Source organism: Anabrus simplex, chromosome 4 (assembly GCF_040414725.1).
Source record: "Anabrus simplex isolate iqAnaSimp1 chromosome 4, ASM4041472v1, whole genome shotgun sequence".
Lineage (NCBI taxonomy): Eukaryota > Metazoa > Arthropoda > Insecta > Orthoptera > Tettigoniidae > Anabrus > Anabrus simplex.
Window position 1 is genome coordinate 214,649,883 of NC_090268.1, and position 24,508 is coordinate 214,674,390.

Genomic DNA, 24,508 nt, shown 5'->3' on the forward strand with positions numbered 1-24,508 from the left:
TCAGTACCAAAAGGTAACTAATGATATTTCTGCATTCCCACACATTATAGTGTGTTAGTCAATTTATGCAAGAGTTTCTAATTACCTATCAATTTTGTATTTTATTTCCCTAAATGTGGTATTTATATGGTGAAGTTCTAATTACCCTGGGTTACCCTACAACTTACACTGAAGAATTAAAGGATTTTACAAAAGCCCTAATTCAGACAGCACAACTAAAAATTAATCAATTATTGACTTGTGAATTATTTTAATTTGTTGAGTCTGTGCCATGACTTCTGAACAATCTAAGTTCTTTACCTCATCTCGCAGGTTTGACAAGGTTACTCATCAGAAAAGGAAGCAATCTGATCATTTAGCAGCAAGCAGGTAATCATGCTACGATTTTATTTTACAGTTACCAGTAAATGTCAAAAGGCATATTCAATACACTGGACAGAACTCCTACCTTTCTGTGGTAGATGTCCATTCTGCCTAAAGTTTTTTTTCAAGTTCCTTTACGTCGCATCTGCCTAAAGTACAACTCGAGTATATGCTCATCAGCCACAACAGTTGAAGGTAACGTATGCTTCCATTTGCTAACAACACACACACTGCATGATCATCTAAGACTAATCCATGGCAGCTTAGCCCCCATGCTACAGTACAACGGACTCCATCAGATTTACACATTACCTGGGCATTTTTATTACACAATTCACAGTAAATGTTTCAACTTTCAAATGCAGTTGAAAAAAACAATAATGTATGATTCCATTTTTTAAAATGTTATTTTTTTAATTTTTCCACATATACAAGTGTTATAATAGGAGGGTGCATGATTAGCTCAGTTACTTGCTTAGCTGCTGGCTTCTTACACAGAAAGATGACGTTCAAAACCCGTTCAATCCTAGGTTGTGATTTTTATCTCAAAAATCATGTGGCATCAGGCCTTAAACCTCCAGCCAAAACAAAAATGTGTCTGGGCAACTCAAGCAACCCCAGAAATACCCGAGATAAGCTGAAGAAAGTAAGTAATTATGAAATTGTTATGAATAGCCTAGATTAGTAGCTTTACGGCAAATTACTCCCTCCGTAACATACTATCATTCAACAAAAACATCATTTTGATATCTCCAGAGTTAGATGACATGACAACCTTTGTACAGTATTTACCATAACACTGAACTGGCATCCAACATCCAAGAAGTTTGCCAAATTACCTGATGCAAATACAGGTAAAACTTACAGATGTCCTCCCCAGTGAAAACGGCTCACACTACTCCAGGAGGTGCTGCTGTGTGATGCTAGGGACGAACTTTTGTTGGAAATGCTACCAATGGAGGGCAAGGTACATTAAAATTTTCACAATTTGTTGCTTTACAACATGACGAGTTAGAAAACTTATCACTATTGGTTTATTTTCAACATATATGGTAAGCAAAGAAAGGGGTAGGGCCTAAGAAAAGAGACTGGATCATTTACAGGTTAGGTCCATACGTCAAGTGAAGCAGTATGCGAGTGTCAATTTTATCACCATGATTTAGCAGTTTTTTTACCAAGTTGCAGTTCATGATAATTATCAGTGCTGAATTCTAACAGCAATGTCATATTAAACAAATTTCAGTCAATGGCAGCACCTATTAACATCAGTGGTATGGAAAATATCCTACGATTCGTGATATTAGGATATAAAAGGCAATATATCTTTGGACATACATTCAGTTACTGCACCACTTTTGCAGTGGAGACATCTAGGCACAATTGCACTGTTCTTTGTTTCTTTCTTGCGGACTTCTCACATTTGACGTGACTGTGCGTTGGTCTGGATTGCTTAGTGACAAAACCATTGGACTGTGATCAAGCAAAGTGGGTCTGGGGGAGAAAGCCTCCAGATTAGGACTGCAAAGCAGCTGCTAGGCCTCTAGCATTCTGTAGGGTGATAGCAGCGTATGTGTGAGTCATCAGTCCATAGACTGGTTTGATGCAGCTGTCCATGCCACCCTATCCTGTGCTAACCTTTTCATTTCTACGTAACTATTGCATCCTACATCTGCTCTAATCTGCTTGTCATATTCATACCTTGGTCTACCCCTACCGTTCTTACCACCTACAATTCCTTCAAAAACCAACTGAACAAATCCTGGGTGTCTTAATATGTGTCCTATCATTCTATCTCTTCTTCTCATCAAATTTAGCCAAATCGATCTCCTCTCCCCAATTCGATTCAGTATCTCTTCATTCGTGATTCGATCTATCCATCTCACCTTCAACATTCTTCTGTAACACCACATTTCACAAGCTTCTATTCTCTTTCTTTCTGAGCTAGTTATCATCCATGTTTCACTTCCATACAATGCCACGCTCCACACGAAAGTCTTCAAAAACATCTTTCTGATTCCGATATCAATGTTTAAAGTGAGCAAATTTCTTTTCTTAAGAAAGCTCTTCCTTGCTTGTGCTAGTCTGCATTTTATGTCCTCCTGACTTCTGCCATCGTTAGTTATTTTACTACCCAAGTAACAATATTCATCTACTTCCTTTAAGACTTCATTTCCTAATCTAATGTTTCCTACATCACCTGCCTTCGTTCGACTGCACTCCATTACTTTTGTTTTGGACTTATTTATTTTCATCTGGTATTCCTTACCCAAGACTTCATCCATACCAATCAGCAACTTCGAGATCTTCTGCAGTCTCAGATAAAATAACAATATCATCGGCAAAAATCAAGGTTTTGATTTCCTCTCCTTGGACTGCGATTCCCTTTCCAAATTTCTCTTTGATTTCCTTTACTGCCTGTTCTATGTAAACATTGAAAAGGAGAGGGGACAGACTGCAGCGTTGCCTCACTCCTTTCTGGATTGCTGCTTCTTTTTCAAAGCCCTTGATTCTTATCACTGCAGACTGATTTTTATACAGATTGTAGATAATTCTTCGTTCTCGGTATCTGATCCCTATCATCTTCAGAATCAGAAATAGCTTGGTCCAATCAACATTATCGAATGCCTTTTCTAGATCTATGAATTCCATGTATGTGGGCTTGTCCTTCTTGATCCGATCCTCTAAGATCAGACGTACCGGGCGAGTTGGCCGTGCGCGTAGAGGCGCGCGGCTGTGAGCTTGCATCCGGGAGATAGTAGGTTCGAATCCCACTATCGGCAGCCCTGAAGATGGTTTTCCGTGGTTTCCCATTTTCACACCAGGCAAATGCTGGGGCTGTACCTTAATTAAGGCCACGGCCGCTTCCCTCCAACTCCTAGGCCTTTCCCATCCCATCGTCGCCATAAGACCTATCTGTGTCGGTGCGACGTAAAGCCCCTAGCAAAAAAAGATCAGACGTAAAGTCAGGATTGCTTCACGTGTTCCTACATTTCTTCTGAAGCCAAATTGATCTTCTCCCAACTCAGCTTCAACTTCTTTTTCCATTCTTCTGTAAATAATAGATGTTAAAATTTTGCAGGCATGAGATACTAAACTAATGGTGCGGTAGTTTTCACACGTGTCAGCACCGGCTTTCTTGGGATCAATATTTTAATGCCAACTACAACCTTAATGAAACTACCGAGAAACCCAATATTTTATTTGATCTTTTCATCTCCCACTATAGGAAAATTAAATAAGCTGTTCATAACCCTTTCTTTAAATCCATTAAAGGTCCCCCACCACCACAAATACCATTAAATTCCCTCTCCCCCAACCCGCCCTGAACCATTCCCTCTTCCCTCCCTTCCCGTCTCCTTCCACACTTACGTCATCCTTACCCCCCCCCCCCCCCCCCCTCTTCTCCACTGCTGATCTATTCTGCATGACACACACTCTGTCTGTTGCACTCATTCCTGCTGCAGCTTGTCCACAAATAGCGCTAGGTGAGTACCTGTTATTTTGCCCCCTTCCCTTTGTTTTTCTTCTATAAGATCCTTCGCGTTAATTCCGTTTTGTTCTTCAGGTTCATGGGTTCCGACTGAATTGAGACTACCTTAAAAATAGCAATTATTTATGCTACATACAAAACGAGTCCAGCCTTCTCAATTCGTCAATTCTATACTGGTCATTTTGGATTATTCCCTCTGCGCCACTGTGGAACTTGCTTCTAGAACCTTCCAGAAAAACAAGAATTCACATAAGATTTCACTCGATTTTAAGTGTGCAACCTAAGTTCAACCGTTAATCCAAGACTTTGTCATCAAGTGACTTTAAATGACATCACAATGCTTTTATACTTCTGTTAATTTTAATTTGTACTGGCCACATTTATTGTAACATTGTATAAGGTTTTTACTTTTATATGTCATTCCATTACCATCCCATCCCCCCTTTTCATCCACATAATTTTATTTTAGATTATGTCTTTGCTTGTATTCTTGGCTAGGCTGATGATGGTCCAAAAAACGGACCGAAACTAGTACCTATAATGTTTTAACAAACGTTAAATGATTTTAAGTATTGAGAAGGTGGAACAATAAAATTGTACTCATTTTTTTAAGTTATAACAATATTCTGCCGAAAATTGGATGGGTCTTCTCCTGTCTCATACATCTTGCAAACTAAATGAAATAACCTTGCCATGCTGGTTTCTCCTAAGGCAGTCAGTAATTCAGAGGGGATGTCATCAATTCGAGGTGCCTTGTTCCCATTTAAGTCACTCACAGCCCTGACAAACTCTGACCTCAAAATTGGGTCTCCCATTTCATCAGCATCAACAGCCTCTTCATGTTCCAGAACCAAATTATCTACATCTTTAATTTGATACAACTGTTGGATATGCTCCTGCCATCTTTCTGCTTTGTCTTCTTTCCCTAGAAGTGGCTTTCCATCTGAGCTCTTAATATTCATACACCTAGATTTTCTTTCTCCAAAGGTTTCCTTGATTTTCCTGTATGCAGCATCTACCTTTCCCAGGACCATACAGCCTTCGACATCCTTGCACTTCTCCTTCAGCCATTCTTCCTTAGCTACCTTGCACTTTCTATCCACTTGATTCTTTGAACGCCTGTATTCTTTTCTGCCCTCTTCATTTCTAGCATTCTTGTATTTTCGTCGTTCATCAATCAGGTCTAGTATCTCCTGAGTTATCCACTGATTCTTAGTCGATCTTTTCTTCCTTCCTAACATTCCTTCAGCAGCCCTACTAACTTCATTTTTCATGACTCTCCACTCTTCCTCTATAGTGTTTCCTTCAGCCTTTTCATTTAGTCCTTGTGCAACATGTTCCTTGAAACAATCCCTAAGGCTGATTCTCCACGAGCAGGTAAAACGCCGCTGTTCGCCCGCTACAAACCCACTTGCGGAACAGAACCATGGGGTATCTGTAGAGTTGTCTACACGGGCGGTTTGCACGCCGCGGGTGGACGCGTCCATGAGCGGACAGGCGGGTCTAACGCCAGCAGAGGCGTAATTCCCGCTAGCGGTAGAACAGCAAATCATACTCCACGAGGCGGCAGTGAGCAGTTCACCCGCCTCTGTCGCGCGATAGGAACTGCCTGAAATGTAGTATATTCTTTACTAGCTGATGTACCCGTGCTTCGCTTGGGAATTGTACATTGTATACAGAATTCTAGGTTAGGTACCGTACACGTTGTGAGCAAGACTGTATTAAATTCCACAGCTCCTAACGTTACCCTAGAAACGCGACGGGGAAGTCACCAAACGTCTTTTCTCATATGAAGACTGGGTTAGGGAATATTCATTGTAACGACAGGCCCGCTTGCCTACCATAGGTCACAATCAGGTTGGGGAGTTTAGATTATAATGGCAGACACTCAATCTACACCTGCCTTTTTACATCCTCAGAAAGACTGTCTTAGTCATTTTTCCAACTGAAATGAACATAGGTCATTACAATGATGTCAGCAGGAATGACACGATTAAAAGCAATGTTTTCATATGAAATACTCGATCAAATGAAAAACCACGCATTTTAACGAACAGTAATACATTTCCGATCAAACAATCCAAATTTTCAGAGCTGGAATGACCAACCCGCAGACAGCCGTGATCCGTGAACACTCTTCATCTTTTTTCGGTGGGAAGGAGGGGTCGAATAGTGGAGAGTCCCAGGGCAAAAACTATGCCCTTTTACTAGTCTGTTTCCTAGGAATACACGATGAATCGCAAAATCTCAACTCAATACACTGGTGGGGGAAGAAACTATCCGACTTGGAGGCAAATTCTTCCTCAAAACCAGAGGTGAAAGCCCCTCTTCACAGCTAATTTGGAATAAAATAAATATAGATTTAATAAAAGTGAAGCGGAAGAAGCTTTTCTTAAGAACGGCTCTTTTCAGGGTTGAATTTTGAATTATTTAGTGAATTGTGGTGCTATAATTTGGAGTAGGCCTGAATTGTAATTCTAGACCAGGCCCTACTACTACTACTACCACTACTATTATTACTACTTCTACAAAGTGAGCCTCTGCCTTAAATGTGAAGATTGCTAATTCAAAACAGCGCGTCAGAGTAGGGATCGAATAGCTGGAATACTATGATGCTATTTTGCTTTACGTCGCACCGACACAGATAGGTCTTATGGCGACGATGGGATAGGAAAGGCCTAGGAATGGGAAGGAAGCGGCCGTGGCCTCAGATAAGGTACAGCCCCAGCATTTGCCTGGTGTGAAAATGGGAAACCACGGAAAACCATCTTCAGGGCTGCCGACAGTGGGATTCGAACCCACTATCTCCCGGATGCATGCTCACAGCTGCACGCTCCTAACCGCACGGCCAACTCACCCGGTAATACTACGATGAACCGGTGTGTTACGTACTAGAAGTATCAGGAAATGTATGAACCAGAGGAATGGAATGCTAAAGAAGAACGTTTTCTAACTCCCCAGCTGTTTCCCGCCAATATTCAGTCAGGCTGTTATACTCTGTACGCAGCAGTAATCCCATCTATCGGAGTTGAGTGGCAGCATAAGAGACAAAGAACATCATAACAAACAATGGTCTATATAATATTATTGTTGATGAATGTTATGCGGTTTCGATATAGTAGGCCTTCACATTTAGTTTTCTTCCGACTCTGAAATACCACTCTTATCGCAGTCGGTGAGGTAAGGCTGAATAAAACATAAAAGTAAGGGTGTATTCTGCCCGAAGGCAGGTCCGAACCTCCGCAGAGGTGTGCCTCAGACGGAGTTTACGTGCGGTAGGGTGGCCAGTTCCTTTCTGCTTCTCCATTCCCTTACCCCCCCCACTAACAGCGCGTGGCAACTCATCCAAATTTTGATCACGCCCAATGTTGCTTACCTTCGGAGATCTCACGGGATCCCGTGTTTCAACATGGCTACGGCCGTTGGCAATAAAACATAAATGATCGGAAATTGTATTCTCTCTAACTTTTGTTATGCAGTACTTTTCGATAGGACCAATAACTTATTGTAGGTATTTAAAATAAATTTTAGGAGCCTTTCCTTAAACTGCAATTTCATCCAGGTTGAATAAAATTGTTTATAGCTTAGACTGTAGTTTCTTATTCCCCGACTCTATGTACCGATTTTCATTATATTCTGTTAACCCATTTTCTCCTGTGGTGCGGCGTTGATATGGACTAAGCAACAAAAATACAAATTCATGAATGTCTCTGTTATCATAGCCAATACGGTAAACATGTATGAGACATAAATGATAGGAAATTTAATTCTATATAATTTGAGTTTTGTAATATTTATCGATAAGACCACTAATAATATAAATATTTGAGAATTAGTTTTCAGGCCTTCCCCTAAACTAGCATTTCATTAGTTTAGTAATATGTTCCTTAATAAGTTCAAACAGCTCATCGAATGAAGCAATTGACATTCTATAATATTGAAAAAACATTTCCGGATAGCTCATGTGTTCGCAAAACTTTAAATGAAATTGTCCAGTGGTGAGCCGATTCGATAACGCAGAGGAGTCCACCAACGTCTTTTCTTACAAGGTTTCTTTTTCAATATTGCTAATAACTGTAGTTGAACAGCTCCGACAACAAGACCCATTTGCACGACGTCCATCATTATAGTATGGCAGGTTTATCGCTGGTGGAGAATGGCTGCGCGTGTCGCTGGCGTTTTTGGCGCTGTTTACAGGCGTCAATTCAACCGCTCGTGTAGAATAGGCTAAAAGTTTGGGCGGTCAGGAGGGCGAACAGCGGCGTTTTACCTGCTCGTGGAGAATCAGCCTAACACTCTTTTCTTTCAACTTGTCTAGATCCCATCTTTTTGCATTCTTTCCTTTCTTCAATTTCTTCAACTTCAGATGGTATTTCATGACCAACAAGTTGTGGTCAGAGTCCACGTCTGCTCCTGGGAAAGTTTTGCAATCCAACACCTGATTTCTGAATCTCTGCCTAATCATAATGAAGTCTATTTGATACCTTCCAGTGTCTCCAGGTCTCGTCCACGTATACAGCCGTCGTTTGTGGTGTTTGAAACAAGTATTGGTCAGGATTAAATTATGATCAGTGCAGAATTCAACCAGCCGACTTCCTCTTTCATTCCTTTGTCCCAATCCAAATTCTCCTACTGTACTACCTTCTCTTCCTTGGCCTACCACTGCATTCCAGTCTCCCATCACAATTAGATTTTCGTCACCTTTTACATATTGTATTAAATCTTCTATCTCCTCGTATATTATTTGGATTTCTTCATCATCCGCTGAACTAGTAGGCATATAGACCTGCACTATTGTGGTGGACATTGGTTTGGTGTCTATCTTGACGACAATTCTTTCACTATGCTGGTCGTAGTAGCTTAACTGCTGCCCTATTTTCTTATTCATTATTAAACCAACCCCTGCATTTCCCCTGTTTGATTTTGTGTTGATAATTCGGTAGTCGCCTGACCAAAAATCTTATTCTTCCTGCCAATGTATTTCACTTATACCAACTACATCTAACTTTACCCTATCCATCTCCCTTTTCAGATTCTCTAACCTACCACAACGATTCAAACTTCTAACATTCCACGCTGCAACTCGCAGAATGTCAGTATCCATCTTCCTGATGATCCCCCCCTCTCGTGTAGTCCCCACCCGGAGATCCGAATGGGGGACTGGTTTACCTCCGGAATATTTTACCCGGGAGGAAGCCATCATCAGTACACCATTCATACAGAGAGAGCTGCATGTCCTCGGGAGGTAGTTACGGCTGTAGTTTCCCCGTTGCTTTCAGCCGTGTAGCAGTATCAACACAGCTAAGCCATGTTGCGTATTATTACAAGGCCATATCAGTCAATCATCTAGACTGCCGCCCTTCCAACTACCGAAAGGCTGCTACCCCCCTTTCGATGAACCATTCGTTAGTCTGGTCTCTCAACAGATACCCATCCGATATGGTTGCACCTGCGGCTCGGCTATCTGCATCATTGGGACACGCAAGCCTCCCCACCGCGGCAAAGTCACATGGTTCGCAGAGGAGGAGCAGCGTATACTACGTTAGAAAAAGACGAAAAGGTGAATTAAATTATCATTCAGGCTGGTGACAAAGCCATTGGTCTTGGATTCATTAGGTCCAGCTATTGACATCACCATTAGTTTTGATTTTATAGTGCTTGGTTTGGTAATGAAATGCATTTAACTCGACTGCTGGGAATGGCATCATATCCGATTCTCTCAGGTAATGGAAATGCAACTGCGAGTTTCAGCAATAAAGATGATGATGCTTGTTGTTTTAAGGGGCCTAACATCTAGGTCATTGGCCCCTGATGGTACGAAATGAGACGACAAATGACAAAATAAAAATCCAAAATCCTCCACTGACCAGAATTCAAAGCGTGAGAACGAAAAATGAACGGATGGATATGAAGTTAAAACAATCAGTGGAGCCCAACCGCAATGCCACAGTCTCAGAAACTGATGGAGAACAATAGTAATACTGACCAAGGGACTGCTTCTAGAGCTCAGTACTGAATCGATGATGCTTGCAAGCTAAAGGGGTCCAAAATATAGGTTATAGGCCTCTCATAATGGTACATATCGCTTGAAAATAGAACCATGATATTTGACGTAGTGCGGTACTAATCAAAAGTACCGTAGACTCACGGTATTCCACACATTATGGTACTACTCACAGGTAATGAAATTCGCACAGTTAATACAGACCTATGTGGTTTCACACAGAGCGGCGCCATTTACAGGCAACGCAAACCTATGGTTTTCATCACGTGTGTACTAACCACAGGGACTCGTACTATCCCGTAGTGTTCCTTATACAGTGGGTACTAATCATAGGTAAGCCAGAACTCTGGTGTCGCTCATATAGTGCTACTAATCACAGGTACCGTAAAAGCCTGACCGCACGGTGCTCCTGATTGCTACTAATCACAAACCTTTTGGTACCTAACGTAGTAATACGCGCAAGTAATAGCGACCCATGGTGTTCCCTGCGTGGTGGTACAAATCACAAGTAGTTTCATGGTTCTAATCCAATCATCCCTTAGTCGCCTATTACGACAGGCAGGGGATACCGTGGGTGAATTCTTCGTCTGCCTCCCCCACCCACAGGGGGTGTGTGTTTGGTCCGCGAGAGGTATTTTATTTCCCTCAAGTCTGCCGGCAAGCCGGTTAGGACCCCCCTATCCGCCACCTGGGACGCGCCACGTGGGAGTATCACCTCTCCCCCTGCTACGCCTGCGTAGCAGGTTCGTGGTCAGCAATAAAGAATGGTGCTAAATTATTTTAGGTTATAAAAGTAAATGTACTTCTGGGGGCTGGCAGGTGGGTCCCTGGCTGTCGCAGTAAACACATCTCTCCTACACAAGGTATTCCACATAAGATTTGTATTACTTCAAATCTACTTTATTGTTTGAGTCATCAGCCCACAAACTGGTTTGATGCAGCTTTCCATGCCACCCTATCCTGTGCTCACCTTTTCATTTCTATACGTAACTATCGCATCCTACATCTGCACTAATCTGCTTGTCATATTCATACCTTGATCTAACCCTATATGTTCTTACCGCCTACACTTCCTTCAAAAACCAACTGAACAAGTCCTGGGTGCCTTAAGATGTGTCCTATCATTCTCTCTTCTCGTCAAATTTAGCCAAAAGATTCACAATTAAGTATTTATTTATTTTCCACCTAGTCGATACAATGATTGCTTAAGGCAATTTTTAATGGTCAAAAGTGGTACATGTTTCGTATATTATCAACATCTTCAGCTACATAACACTGTTTAGATGAAAAATATATAAAATTGACAAAGTAATGCTTTAGAGGAAGTGTCCTTAAAATTAACATAAGATTGACAAGATTAAAACAAACAAATAACTCAAGAGAAAATATATAAATTATTTCTACAATAGAAAGCAGTCGTCAAGGAAACACTTGTACAATATTCCATAGAGAAATTGTCCTAATAAATATTCTTTTCTTAATAATTCATGAAAAAAGATCAATTTATAAATTAAAAATTATACAATTTATAAGTAATTATCGAAATGAATTATTAAGAAAAGAATATTTATTAGGACAATTTCTCTATGGAATATTGTACAAGTGTTTCCTTGACGACTGCTTTCTATTGTAGAAATAATTTATATATTTTCTCTTGAGTTATTTGTTTGTTTTAATCTTGTCAATCTTATGTTAATTTTAAGGACACTTCCTCTAAAGCATTACTTTGTCAATTTTATATATTTTTCATCTAAACAGTGTTATGTGGCTGAAGATGTTGATAATATACGAAACATGTACCACTTTTGACCATTAAAAATTGCCTTAAGCAATCATTGTATCGACTAGGTGGAAAATAAATAAAGACTTAATTGTGAATCTATTGAAGTGCGATACGGACCATGAAGCTGATTTTATGTAAATTTAGCCAAATCAATCTCCTCTCACCAATTCAATTCAGTACCTCTTCATTTGTGATTCGCTCTATCCATCTCACCTTTGGCATTCCTCTGTAACACCACATTTCAAAAGCCGGTACAAACCTAGGGTGTAAAAGGCCAGGAAAACAACAGATAGGTAGTCTGCCGCCTGGGCGACTGCCCTAAATGCAATCAGTAGTGACTGATTGATTTTAAATTGACACTCTGCAGCCCAAAGTTTATAACATAAGGAAGTGAAAATAATGCAAATCTTACTTGGAATTCCTTTTAAAGGAGAGATGTGTTCATTGCAATGTCTAGGAAACCATCAACCCGCCCGCAGAAGTGCATTACTTTTATAACCTAAAAAAGAGCAGCACCCGCCATCATCCATGGCTGAAGTAGCTACTTGGATTCCTATTGGCCAACGTAAAGTGGCACGTGATCTCATCTCAATTTATGATAATCATAATCCATTACCAACACCAGCACAATAAAAGCACCCCTTTCCTTGCCCTATATTGCAGGTCTCATCCAGATCCTATCCTAACCATCTGCACGGCAAGAACCAGTCCAGACCAATCGGGTTTCCACATGAAACTAGAGGCTTAAGGCTGCTTCGCGGCTTCTAACCTGAAGCCCCCAGACGCCCTTTGCTTGTCCCTATATCACAGGTCTTGTCCAGGTCCTATGCTAACCGTCTGCATAGCAAGAATCAGTCCAAGACCAAAGGTGTAACTATAATCACCACCACCACCTATCGAAGCACCACTCGCTCATTAGATCCTAAGTAGAGAGGTTGGCAGCATTAAGCACCGCATCCTCCCGAGAAGGCCACGAGCGTGTACAAACGACAGTCGTTCCCCGCGCAGCTGAATGTAGCGAGTACTGGGCTATGAGGCGTCAACTATTGATCAAACCTAGTGTAGGCACTCCAGTTTATAACACACAACTTCTCAAAGAAATATATATGAATTTGGTGCTGCTTCCGTACCCAGTGTGCAGACTTAGGGATGATAAAAATCATATAAAATGATATGCAACGATAACTTAAGTAGCAGAAAGGAGAGATCCTTCCTTCATGCTTGTAGAAACCCTCCATCCTGCCCCAAAAAGTATTCTTACTTATATAGAAGAATTAAAACTGAGACTGTGTAAATGAGCTGATTGCGACCATGTGCTGTGTTCCTATTCGCCGGCCAATGTTCGCGATGAATTCCTATTCACCGGACAAGCTTTCTAAGGTCTCCGACAGAGCTCGCATTGTGTGCAAGTACAGGGCTGCCGTATTCGCTAAAAGTAAGAGAACCATGAATTTCAAACAAAGCAGATGGTAGAAATCTAGTGTATTCAATCGTCTGTAACACACAACTTCGCCAAGAGATATACATGAATTATACCTTAAAATGCTTGTAGAAGAGAGATGTGTTTGTGTGTTTATTACTGTACCGGGCGGTACACCTCCATGCCGCTAATTCAAATATTGCGCCAATTGAAACTTCTCTACTGGAGAAACTTGGAACTTTAACTACTGAACTAATTCAACGGTTATTCAGAAGATGTCACTGAGTGTTTTTTATTTACCTTTTGTTTTTCAACGATTAAGAGGTGCGGACAATCTCTAACAGATGTCTCTACCCAAAACTATGGTAACACACTCTGGTGCAATGGAATGAACTTTCTTGAAGAAATATTGTATTCCTAAGTTTTGTTTTTACTAAATTTTGTTCTGTGGTTTGTGGGTTGGCAATATAAATCCTTCCTTTCCACCCGTTTTGAATGTAACCATTCAGGAAATTATGTAATTAATTTTCCACCAATAAGGTGTTTCTTCCTCGTCTTGTGTATTAGTTTTTGCCGTTATCCAATAAAAGCGAAAGGGTGTGTCTGCTCATTCCTGAAAGGTCTCGAATGTTCCACAAGAGTATATAAACTGCTGATTTTCTTGTCTCGGTGCCACTTCAGTAACATCTCTCTTAGTGTGTGAATATGTAGCAGGGGGCGGGAAGCGCCTCTTTCTTCAAGCAGCAGTTTTTTTACAAGGTAATGGCCTGTTAACATCTTCATTCTTGCTAGCTCAGCAGTTTAACTCTCGGGGAGGGTTCGAAACTTTTAGTATGTAACCTACCTTTTTAAAATGTAAATTCTCTTCTGTCTATGTAAAATCTATTCTATAAAGTACTGTAAAGCGGGGATAGAGAGTGCTTCACCCTCTCGAACTCCCCTTCATTTTGAATAGGAGGTGACTGCGTTTTCATAACCGTTCTTCTTTAATGTAGTAAAGTTTTCTCATACGTGTCACCTCCATAGCTTGGGATTAGCCCCTGTATGATCGGCCTAGCGCCACGTAGGTTTTAGACAAAAACTTGGTGTAGGAGTGCAAGTTATCGCCTCCATTCAATTTTGTATTTTGGGCCATTTACTTAACCCGTTTTGTTTTCCTTCCTGCGAAGGCCCAGTAGATTGGGTATTAGATACCCTTGTTTCACTGTATGTGTGCCTTGAGGGCAGTTAATGTAAAGTCAGTTTATGGCCTCTTAAATAGGCTTGAAGACTTTGAGAGCGCATCTGCTCTTTCTTGTGTGTGAAACGTGCCTCTAGGAGGCTTAACATGGTAATTGGGAGCAAGTGCTCCTTGGCATGATTGGGGTTTTCTGCCCCTTTGTGTGAACTGGGTACATTAGTAAAGTTGGGCTCATAGCTCAAGGATTGTTATTGTGGGGCTAGAAGCCCAGATCTTGTATTATCCCCTAACACTTATAATTTCTTTGTACCTGATTTTGGCTTGTTATTGACTTGTTAAGTTTTCAAATTCTATGTCACCACTGTTAAGTTTTGAAAATATAATCTTTGTTAAAGTTTTAAATTAATTTTAATTTTGTAATTGAGACCTATTCCAGCCCGCACCTTCTTTCACCTCTAACTACCAAGGATATCTCCGTAACAATTACCAATGCTAGGGACCCACCTAGGCCGCCCAAAACGACACATTCACTTTTATAACCTAATGGAAGATTTCATTCGCCGACATGACGTCATTCCTAGAATTCCTAACTTGCTACTTCCATAACCAACCCGCGCAAAATAAAAACACGGTGTTATCTCGCACGCCAAGAAAAGAATGTAGCTGTAACCTATCTTTGCAAATCCAGACCAAGCTCTGTCATAAGAACAGTGGCCCCCTTTGGGGGCCACACTCCCTTCGAAAGGCTCTTAACTATCGCCGCGGCGCATACTGCTTGCACGGCAAGAAAAAATGTAATTTACTAGTATCGTATAATGTCATAAGAGTTGGTGACAGTTCGCAGATTGCTGATAGACGCTCCTATCGGCAATCTCATGAAAGAAAAAGAAAAGAGCATCACTCACCGCAGAGCCTCCGAGCCTAACGGTCTTGTCACTAAGAATGCGTAAGTTGGCAAGCCTCCCGAGTGTTACGCAACGTCGCCCGAGCCGCGCTATGTTGGATCTCCAACCTCACTTTCGCACGCTGGGTATGGAAGCTTTACCATGAATTTTACTTGAGCCTCCGTGTACAGCCATTGTCATGAATGCACACAATAATTATAATAATAAATAGCCATGAGTAATAACCATAAAGAACCATAGAGCTGCAGGTCTGGGTGGAATTTTTAATGAATATCTGAAAGCCTCAGCACCACACCTAGTGCTAGAATGGACAGAGCTGCTGAACAAATGTCTAGAGACAGGGAAGATTCCATCATCTTTGAGGAAGTCAACCATAAAGATGCTCTATAAAGGAAAAGGAGAGGTGAATAGACGTGAGTCCCACAGAGGAATTGCACTAGAACAAGCAGGTTTCAAATTGCTTACAAGATTGCTGACCCAACGCATAGGCAAAGCAGTAGATCTGCTTTTACCGGAAGAACAGTATGGCTTTAGATCAGGCAGATCAACTTTGTTGGCAGCTGGAAATCTACTTCAAGACATCCACCGAGTAATTGCCGAACGAGGGAAGATGTAGTTTTCATTGACTATACCAAGGCCTTTGACAGAGTAAACAGGACAAAGATGCTGAAGAAGCTGGAAGCTTTAATTGGCAGAACATGGCTAACAAGACTAGCATTAAATTCAATAACAGAAAATTTTGTACAAATAAATGACAACCTTTGCACATCCAAATGGATCAGCCAAGCTATTGGAGTGCTTCAGGACGACCCACTGTGCCACTGCGTCCTAATGATGTGATAGCCAAGATCAAGAGATGCACTCGGAGTGTAAACACATAAATATATGCCGATAACATAGCATTGGCCTCAGAGAAGAGAGATGAATTGCAGACTGCAATGGATCTCATCACAGACTGGGCGGATGAGAATGAGATGGCGCTAAACATAAACAAAACTGAGTTAGTAATATTCAGAAAAGGTGGTAAATTAGCAAAACAGGGCTTTATACAGTGCAAAGGACAGAGCCTCAGGAATAGCAACGCCTACAAATACCTCGGAATCACAATCCAAGTAAGTGGAATGTCTTTCTCGATACACCTGAGGGAAAGAAGAACTGTAGCAATTGGGAACATCAACAACAAGCAGCTACCACGCCTGTCTCTGGAGACAGCCATGCGACTTTTCGTAATAAAGGTTGTGGCTTACATCGCGCATTCCTATCTACGAAATTTCACTGTAAAGTTTGTCACAAATGGAACATAATAATTGCTTTTACACAGTTGGAGTCTAAAATCTGCAGTAAATTAAGAAATATTATATTTTTTGGGAATATTATGTATACCTACGTTACTACTTTACAAGGACTTTTGGTGCTACGCTCGTGTGTGATGTCTGTGATCACTGAAGTTCTTTCCTTTCGTTTCATTGCTTCAGTTGTCAATGACATTTCCTGAATTGTATCGCGATATGTAGGATTTAATAGGCGACAAAGAGCTATGGTCAATGTACATAAGAAGAATTCTGTGGACTATTGATTTATTGGTCCAGGGATCATGCTATTTACGTTCGAACAAAAATAAAAAATATTTATTGGTCCAGGGATCATCCTATTTTTCTTTCAACAAAAATCATTTTTGTGGTACTTAGGATATTTCTCTGTAATGTGCAGCACCAAATTGTTGAGTGTGTCCTTAGTTGTTTTTCCGTAGAATATCAGCCACATCACTACAACATGGTCATTTGCCTCACTGAAGAACAAAATAACATCGTGAATTCTATTGACCTCCATTTTGCTGTTTGAACTGGCCGCTCTAGTCATATGGACAAAGATAATGAGAATCCACAGATATAGTACTCCCATTCCTCAGTGCTAGCCCTGGACCTGAGGAAATTAAGACGGCACCAGCAGTGGAATACGACATAAAGGAGTCCACAGACCGTAGGTATGTATTCATTTTTCTCTAATAACGATGGTATTTCTTAATTTACCGCAGATTTTTCACTTTATTTAAGTAAAAGCAATTATTATGTTCCATTTGTGACAAATTTTATACTGTAGCGACATTTTGTAGGTAGGAATGCGCGATGTAACCAGGTTGTGTACCAGTACATATGGTATGGAGTTAATATGGGAGTTTCTCTCGAAGAAACAACTACAAGAATTGAAAAGTCTGAAAGCGAGGTTCCTCAAGCGAGTTCTAAACATCTCGAAATACACTCCATCTTGACTAGTATATGTATATCCTGATTTATAAATTTCATTTTTGTTCCATATTGATAGCAACCAAATATCATAAAAGAAAGAAAAGTTCCATCTGATCAATACTTATTTATTATCACATGTATGATAGAATTCACATGTATATTAGGACCGGTTTAGACCTCCTACAAGGTCATCCTCAGCTGCATTAGAATCTTATATTTGCATTTTTGTATTATGCCTCTTTCTTGAAAGCTTTATGACATACTCTGAAATTTAACAACATTATGTTGATTACTTTGTTGAATAGGCAAACGCCTATGGTAAACTATTGATGATGATGATGATGCTTGTTGTTTAAAGGGGCCTAACATCGAGGTCATCGGCCCCTAATGGTACGAAATGAAATAACAAAAGGTTCAAATTAATCCACTGACCAAAATAAAAAATAAATGTCATGAAGAATGAATGGATGGACATGAACCCTACAAAAAATAAACAAACAAAAACAGTGGATCAAACTCAAAAAAAGATCGTAAATAATAGTATTACTGACCAAGGGACCACTCATAAAGCACAATAATGCTTGATGTCTATAGGGGAGCAAAATCCACGACTAAGGCCCCACAGATTGGTACATGTCGCGAGTAAAGTAGAACCATGGTGTCTGTCATGTTGGGGTACTAATCAAAAGTAGCGAAGACTCACGGTGTTCCACACAAGATGGTACTACTCTGAAGTATTGTACTTTGTATAGGGAATGCAGACCTATGGTGTTTCACACACAATGGCGCCACTCATAGCCAACGCAAACCGATGAGTTTGCTTACCTAGGGTTACTAGTCACGGGTGCCGGTCCCACGGGCCCCGAGGTGTTCCTCACATAGGGAGTACTAATCACAGGCAATGCAGACCCACGGTGCCGCTCATATAGTGGTACAACTCACAGCCTACGCCCAGACCCACGGTGTTGCTAACATGGGTACGACGCATGGGTACTGGAAACCCACACGGCCAGTCTTTTTACTGCTACTAATCACAAACGTATTTCGTACCGAATTTAGTGGTACTACTCGCAAGTACAGGCAACCCATGGTGTTCCCCGCATGATGGTATGAATCAACAGTAGTTTCATGGTTCTAATTCAATCTTCCCTTGGTCGCCCCTTTTAGTCGCCTCTCACGAAAGGCAGGGGAAACCATGGGTGTATTATTAGTCTGCGTCCCCCACCCACAGGGGGTAAAGAGAGAGAACAAAGAAGAAAGAAGGGATCCGTCACTTCGAAAAATGAAGTAACGGACGAAGAAAGGCAAGGGCCATGACGGGCGTGAAAATGAAAGACTCCCTAGGCCTCGAATGCTCTAATACCGTCAGGGTCGGAAAAGAACAAGAGTTGACCAAGGGAGGTCGGATAGGATAGACGAAAGTGAGGAGCCTGGCACAAGTAAGTGGAAGCAATGCCAAGACGCAGCTAAGAGCCCCGTGGTCGCTAATCCACACTCCCAAATTGAGAGCCCCTTGGGCCCCTTTTAGTCGCCTCTTACGACAGGCAGGGGATACCACGGGTGTATTCTACATGTGCGTCCCCCACCCGCAAGGGGTGGGTAAACTATTCCTACATACTCATTACGCATTAGAAAACAAAGACGAACTCATTTTATTATATGTGTACATTGGGTCATTATATTATGTAATAAGAGTATTTAACATGTTATAATCTTAGCTATGTTGTAACATTAGAACTCTTAGCAAAAGTGTAATCAACATAATGTTGTTAAGTTTCAGAGTATGTCATAAAGCTTTCAAGAAAGAGGCATAATACAAAAATGCAAACATAAGATTCTAATGCAGCTGAGGATGACCTTGTAGGAGGTCGAAACCAGTCCTAATATAAATGTGAATTCTATCATACATGTGATAATAAATAAGTATTGATCAGGTGGAACTTTTCTTTCTTTTATGACATTTAGTCTATGTATAGGCGAAGGAAACGTTTTTAGGGGAGGATGTAAGACTTCACCTACGGCTACAATCCACAACAAGTTATCGGGAACTCTTCAAAGAACTGAAAGAGAAAAGAGCAGATATTGGGATGGATTTCTATGGGACAGACGCCATGATCAACCGTGAATGGACATGCACAGGATACAACTTACAGTATACAGTTATGAGGTTTGCCATCCAATGGTTTCACCATAAAGTATGCCAGACCTTGAATTACCATGAACCAGGCCTGGATTGCGTGTGCAGACTCTGTGACCAACACTGCGAGAAATATCATGCCTTACAGTGCAAGCGTAAGCAACAAACGATCACCCAGCTTGCCAATGAATAATAGACACGACAATTATCAAAAGTGCAAACAAACTTGGTGACAATAAGTGGAAAGATATTGTATTTACTTCTTATATGGCCATTAGCTGCAATAAAATTCTTATTTTTATAATCACCTGTGGTTCATGTTTGTGGGTTACTGTAGTCACGTCCTAGTTCGTGAACCATGGGCAACGGCTGAGTGGCCTAGTAAGTGGTCCTGAGAGTCGGGATACCAGTTGCTATGGAATGGGAGTGTGCATCTCGGACATATTCTGAATCGTGGCCCTCCTTGTGCTCAGGCAGCTAGGACTATATCATTCACCGGTGGTCCATAACCCGTTAGAGGAGAGATCCTCACTTGGACTATGTGCAAGTAGGGCAGCAACCTGCTTCATGAATTTACCGAGCTCAGAACACTTTAAGCAAGCCTCGGACCTATGGGAGTAATGGAGACCCACTCCCATTTGACAGGCGAGGGACTCCTTGGAAACAACTTGGCGAACGAAATGGAATTCAATGGGGAGCTATCAATATTAATGGGGCTTATGGAAGAAAGTAGAACTGGCTGAGTCAGCAAAGAGGATGCATCTGGATGTGCTAGGAGTAAGTGATATTCGGGTAAGGGGAGATAATGAGGAAGAGATAGGAGATTATAAAGTGTACTTGACGGGCGTTAGAAAGGGAAGGGCAGAGTCTGGGGTAGGGCTCTTTATCAGGAATACCACTGCACGCAACATAGTTTCTGTTAGGCACGTAAATGAGCGAATGATGTGGGTAGATTTGTCAGTGGGAGGAATTAGGACAAGAATTGTGTCCGTGTATTCACCATGTGAGGGTGCAGATGAGGATGAAGTTGACAAGTTTTATGAAGCACTGAGTGACATCGTGGTCAGGGTCAACAGCAAGGATAGAATAGTACTAATGGGCGATTTCAATGCGAGAGTTGGGAATAGAACTGAAGGATACGAAAGGGTGATTGGTAAATGTGGGGAAGATATGGAAGCTAATGGGAATGAGAAGCGTTTGCTGGACTTCTGTGCTAGTATGGGTTTAGCTGTTACGAATACATTCTTCAAGCATAAGGCTATTCACCGCTACACATGGGAGGGTAGGGGTACCAGATCCATAATAGACTATATCTTAACAGACTTTGAATTCAGGAAATCTGTTAGGAATGTACGAGTTTTTCGCGGTTTTTTCGATGATACAGACCACTATCTGATCTGTAGTGAACTAAGTATCTCTAGGCCTAGGGTAGAGAAAGTGAAATCTGTCTGCAAACGAATAAGGGTAGAAAGTCTCCAGGACGAGGAAATTAGACAGCAGTACATGGATATGATTAGTGAGAAGTTTCGAACAGTAGATAGTAAGCAGCTTCAGGATATAGAAAGTGAATGGGTGGCATACAGGGATGCTGTAATAGAAACAGCAAGGGAATGCCTAGGAACAACTGTGTGTAAAGATGGGAAAAGGCGAACATCTTGGTGGAATGATGAAGTGAGAGCAGCCTGTAAACGTAAAAAGAAGGCTTATCAGAAATGGCTCCAAACAAGGGCCAAGGCAGACAGGGACTGGTACGTAGATGAAACAGAGCGAAACAAATAGTTGTTGAATCCAAAAAGAAGTTATGGGAAGATTTTGATAATAACCTGGAAAGGCTAGGTCAAGCAGCAGGGAAACCTTTCTGGACAGTAATAAAGGTTAGGAAGGGAGGGAAAAAGGAAATGAACAGTGTTTTGAGTAATTCAGGTGAACTCATAATAAATCCCAGGGAATCACTGGAGAGGTGGAGGGAATATTTTGAACATCATCTCAATGTAAAAGGAAATCATCATGGTGGTGTTGCAAAAAGCCAAGCTCATAGGGAGAAGGAAAAGAATGTTGGTGAAATTATGCTTGAGGAAGTGGAAAGGATAGTAAATAAACTCCATTGTCAAAAGGCTGCAGGAATAGATGAAATTAGACCTGAAATGGTAAAGTACAGTGGGATGGCAGGGATGAAATGGCTTCATAGAGTAGTAAAATTAGCGTGGAGTGTTGGTAAGGTACCTTCAGTTTGGACAAAAGCAGTAATTGCACCTATCTATAAGCAAGGGAACAGGAAGGATTGCAACAACTATCGAGGTATCTCATTGATTAGTACACCAGGCAAAGTATTCACTGGCATCCTGGAATGGAGAGTGCGATCAGTCGATGAGAGGAAGATGGATGAAAACCAGTGTGGTTCCAGACCACAGAGAGGCTGTCAGGATCAGATTTTCAGGATGCGACAGGTAATTGAAAAATGCTACGAGAGGAATAGGCAGTTGTGTTTATGTTTCGTAGATCTAGAGAAAGCATATGACAGGGTACCGAGGGAAAAGATGTTCGCCATACTGGGGGACTATGGAATTAAAGGTAGATTATTAAAATCAATCAAAGGCATTTATGTTGACAATTGGGCTTCAGTGAGAATTGATGGTAGAATGAGTTCTTGGTTCAGGGTACTTACAGGAGTTAGACAAGGCTGTAATCTTTCACCTTTGCTATTTGTAGTTTACATAGATCATCTGCTGAAAGGTATAAAATGGCAGGGAGGGATTCAGTTAGGTGGAAATGTAGTAAGCAGTTTGGCCTATGCTGACGACTTAGTCTTAATGGCAGACTGTGCCGAAAGCCTGCAGTCTAATATCTTGGAACTTGAAAATAGGTGCAATGAGTATGGTATGAAAATTAGCCTCTCGAAGACTAAATTGATGTCAGTAGGTAAGAAATTCAACAGAATCGAATGTCAGATTGATGATACAAAGCTAGAACAGGTAGATAATTTCAAGTATTTAGGTTGTGTGTTCTCCCAGGATGGTAATATAGTAAGTGAGATTGAATCAAGGTGTAGTAAAGCTAATGCAGTGAGCTCGCAGTTGCGATCAGCAGTATTCTGTAAGAAGGAAGTCAGCTCCCAGACGAAACTCTCTTTACATCGGTCTGTTTTCAGACCAACTTTGCTTTACGGGAGCGAAAGCTGGCTGGACTCAGGATATCTTATTCATAAGTTAGAAGTAACAGACATGAAAGTAGTGAGAACGATTGCTGGTACAAACATGTGGGAACAATGGCAGGAGGGTACTTGGAATGAGGAGATAAAGGCTAATTTAGGAATGAACATGATGGATGAAGCTGTACACATAAACCGGCTTCGGTGGTGGGGTCATGTGAGGCGAATGGAGGAGGATAGGTTACCTAGGAGAATAATGGACTCTGTTATGGAGGGTAAGAGAAGTAGAGGGAGACCAAGACGACGATGGTTGGATTCGGTATAGAACTAAATGAGGCCACAACACTAGTTGCAAATCGAGGATTGTGGCGACGTTTAGTAAATTCTCAGAGGCTTGCAGACTGAACGCTGAAAGGCATAACAGTCTATAATGATAATGTATGTATGTATGTATGTATGTATGTTATAATCACCTGATATCTAAACAGCATCTGCTTCAACATTCTGTTGGCTGTAGCTACAGGAACTATTCGACCAGTGTTCAAGCGGTGCAATTCAAGTTGAGAAGCAATCATCTGAGTAGTCATTTCTGTATCGGCAGCAGTACCTGCGCCACAACAGTACATATTTTGTGCTAAGTAATGAATCTTGGAACAATTCTTATCGGACACAATAGTATCTTCCGTAGCTCTAGTATCAGCACCAAGAATAACCCCATCCTTAAAAACGATGCCAACGATGGTCGTGCCAGTCTTCGTAGCCTTTGGAGCTGGAAACCCTTTTTTGGCTAAAAAGGCATTCCTGCAAAACACAGATGACAGCGCAAATTACATACAGTAAAAATGTACGACTATTACCTAGTATACGTCACCCAATATTATGCATCACTCTAAAGCGTGGAAAATATATAAACTGCGTATGTTACTTACAACAGAAAAATTACAATTACCTTCGACAGTTTTCAAATGAAAAACCTGGAGCCGGGATTTCGGGAACCAGTACCGAAGCCATCTTTGAAACAATGAAACAACAAAACTTTCTTGTTACGCAAAGAATAACCAAAATCACAGTGAAAACAAGAGGGTTAAGTTTTGCAAAGAATACCCAACGCGCTTCTGGTGCTTCTTCTAGGTTATGATTAAGGGCTCTTAAAATTTTACCCAGTCCACAACCCCTAAACAACCTCATAACTCATTATCATGTGCATATTTATTTATTTATTTATTTATTTATTTATTTATTTTACGGGGGTCCCCCCGTCGCCCGCTCCCCGCCGTGACCTTCGACTCAATCGACATGGCCTCCGAAATGCTATTAATTTCTAACTAGAAAAGAGATAGCTGGGTAGAGTGGGAAGTGATACAAGGAGTATCTGCCTGTTTCCATGTCAGACACGTTACCAGGCGAGATTGTGTTAGGTATATGGTGTTGAAGTATGGTATTGAAGGGTCAGGGAAAAACCACATAGGCAGAAAGAAGAAAGAGCCTACATGTAAAACCTGACATCTTTTGATAGCACATGCAAGGATGTGGGCTGGATAAAGCCCAGAGTTTGTGTTAGTTAGGAATATGTGTCATGCAATCATAACCATTTACCTAGCTTTTGTCAATTATTATGGGGGATCAGTCCTACTTGTCACTGCCTGGTGCGGCTCGGGTCCGATGGCGTCTGGGCTTTGGGCCACAGGTTAGTCCCTTGGTCCAGCAGCCAGCAGTCCCTGGTGCCAAGTCTCCTTTTAAGGAGAAGGGGAGTAGTGCCAAGCCTTACTTGTTGTAAGGGGCATCTTCTTTCTCGCCTGATGACGTCACTTCTTTGCGGTGTTGGTGTCACT

The 24,508-nt window shown here is 41.3% G+C and overlaps 1 protein-coding gene across 1 annotated transcript in view; it reads right to left on the reverse strand.

Annotated features, from left to right (window-relative positions):
* Window positions 1-23,770, reverse strand: part of Prosbeta2 (Proteasome beta2 subunit) — a 79,735-nt gene extending 55,965 nt beyond the window's left edge. The window contains exons 1-2 of the mRNA XM_067146381.2: window positions 23,626-23,770; window positions 23,150-23,477 (exon numbers count right to left, since the gene is read on the reverse strand). Of these exons, the coding sequence (XP_067002482.1) occupies window positions 23,150-23,477; window positions 23,626-23,687 (390 nt within the window). The 5' untranslated portion in view covers window positions 23,688-23,770. The remainder of the gene's footprint in view (window positions 1-23,149; window positions 23,478-23,625) is intronic.
* Between the last annotated feature and the right edge of the window lie 738 nt (window positions 23,771-24,508).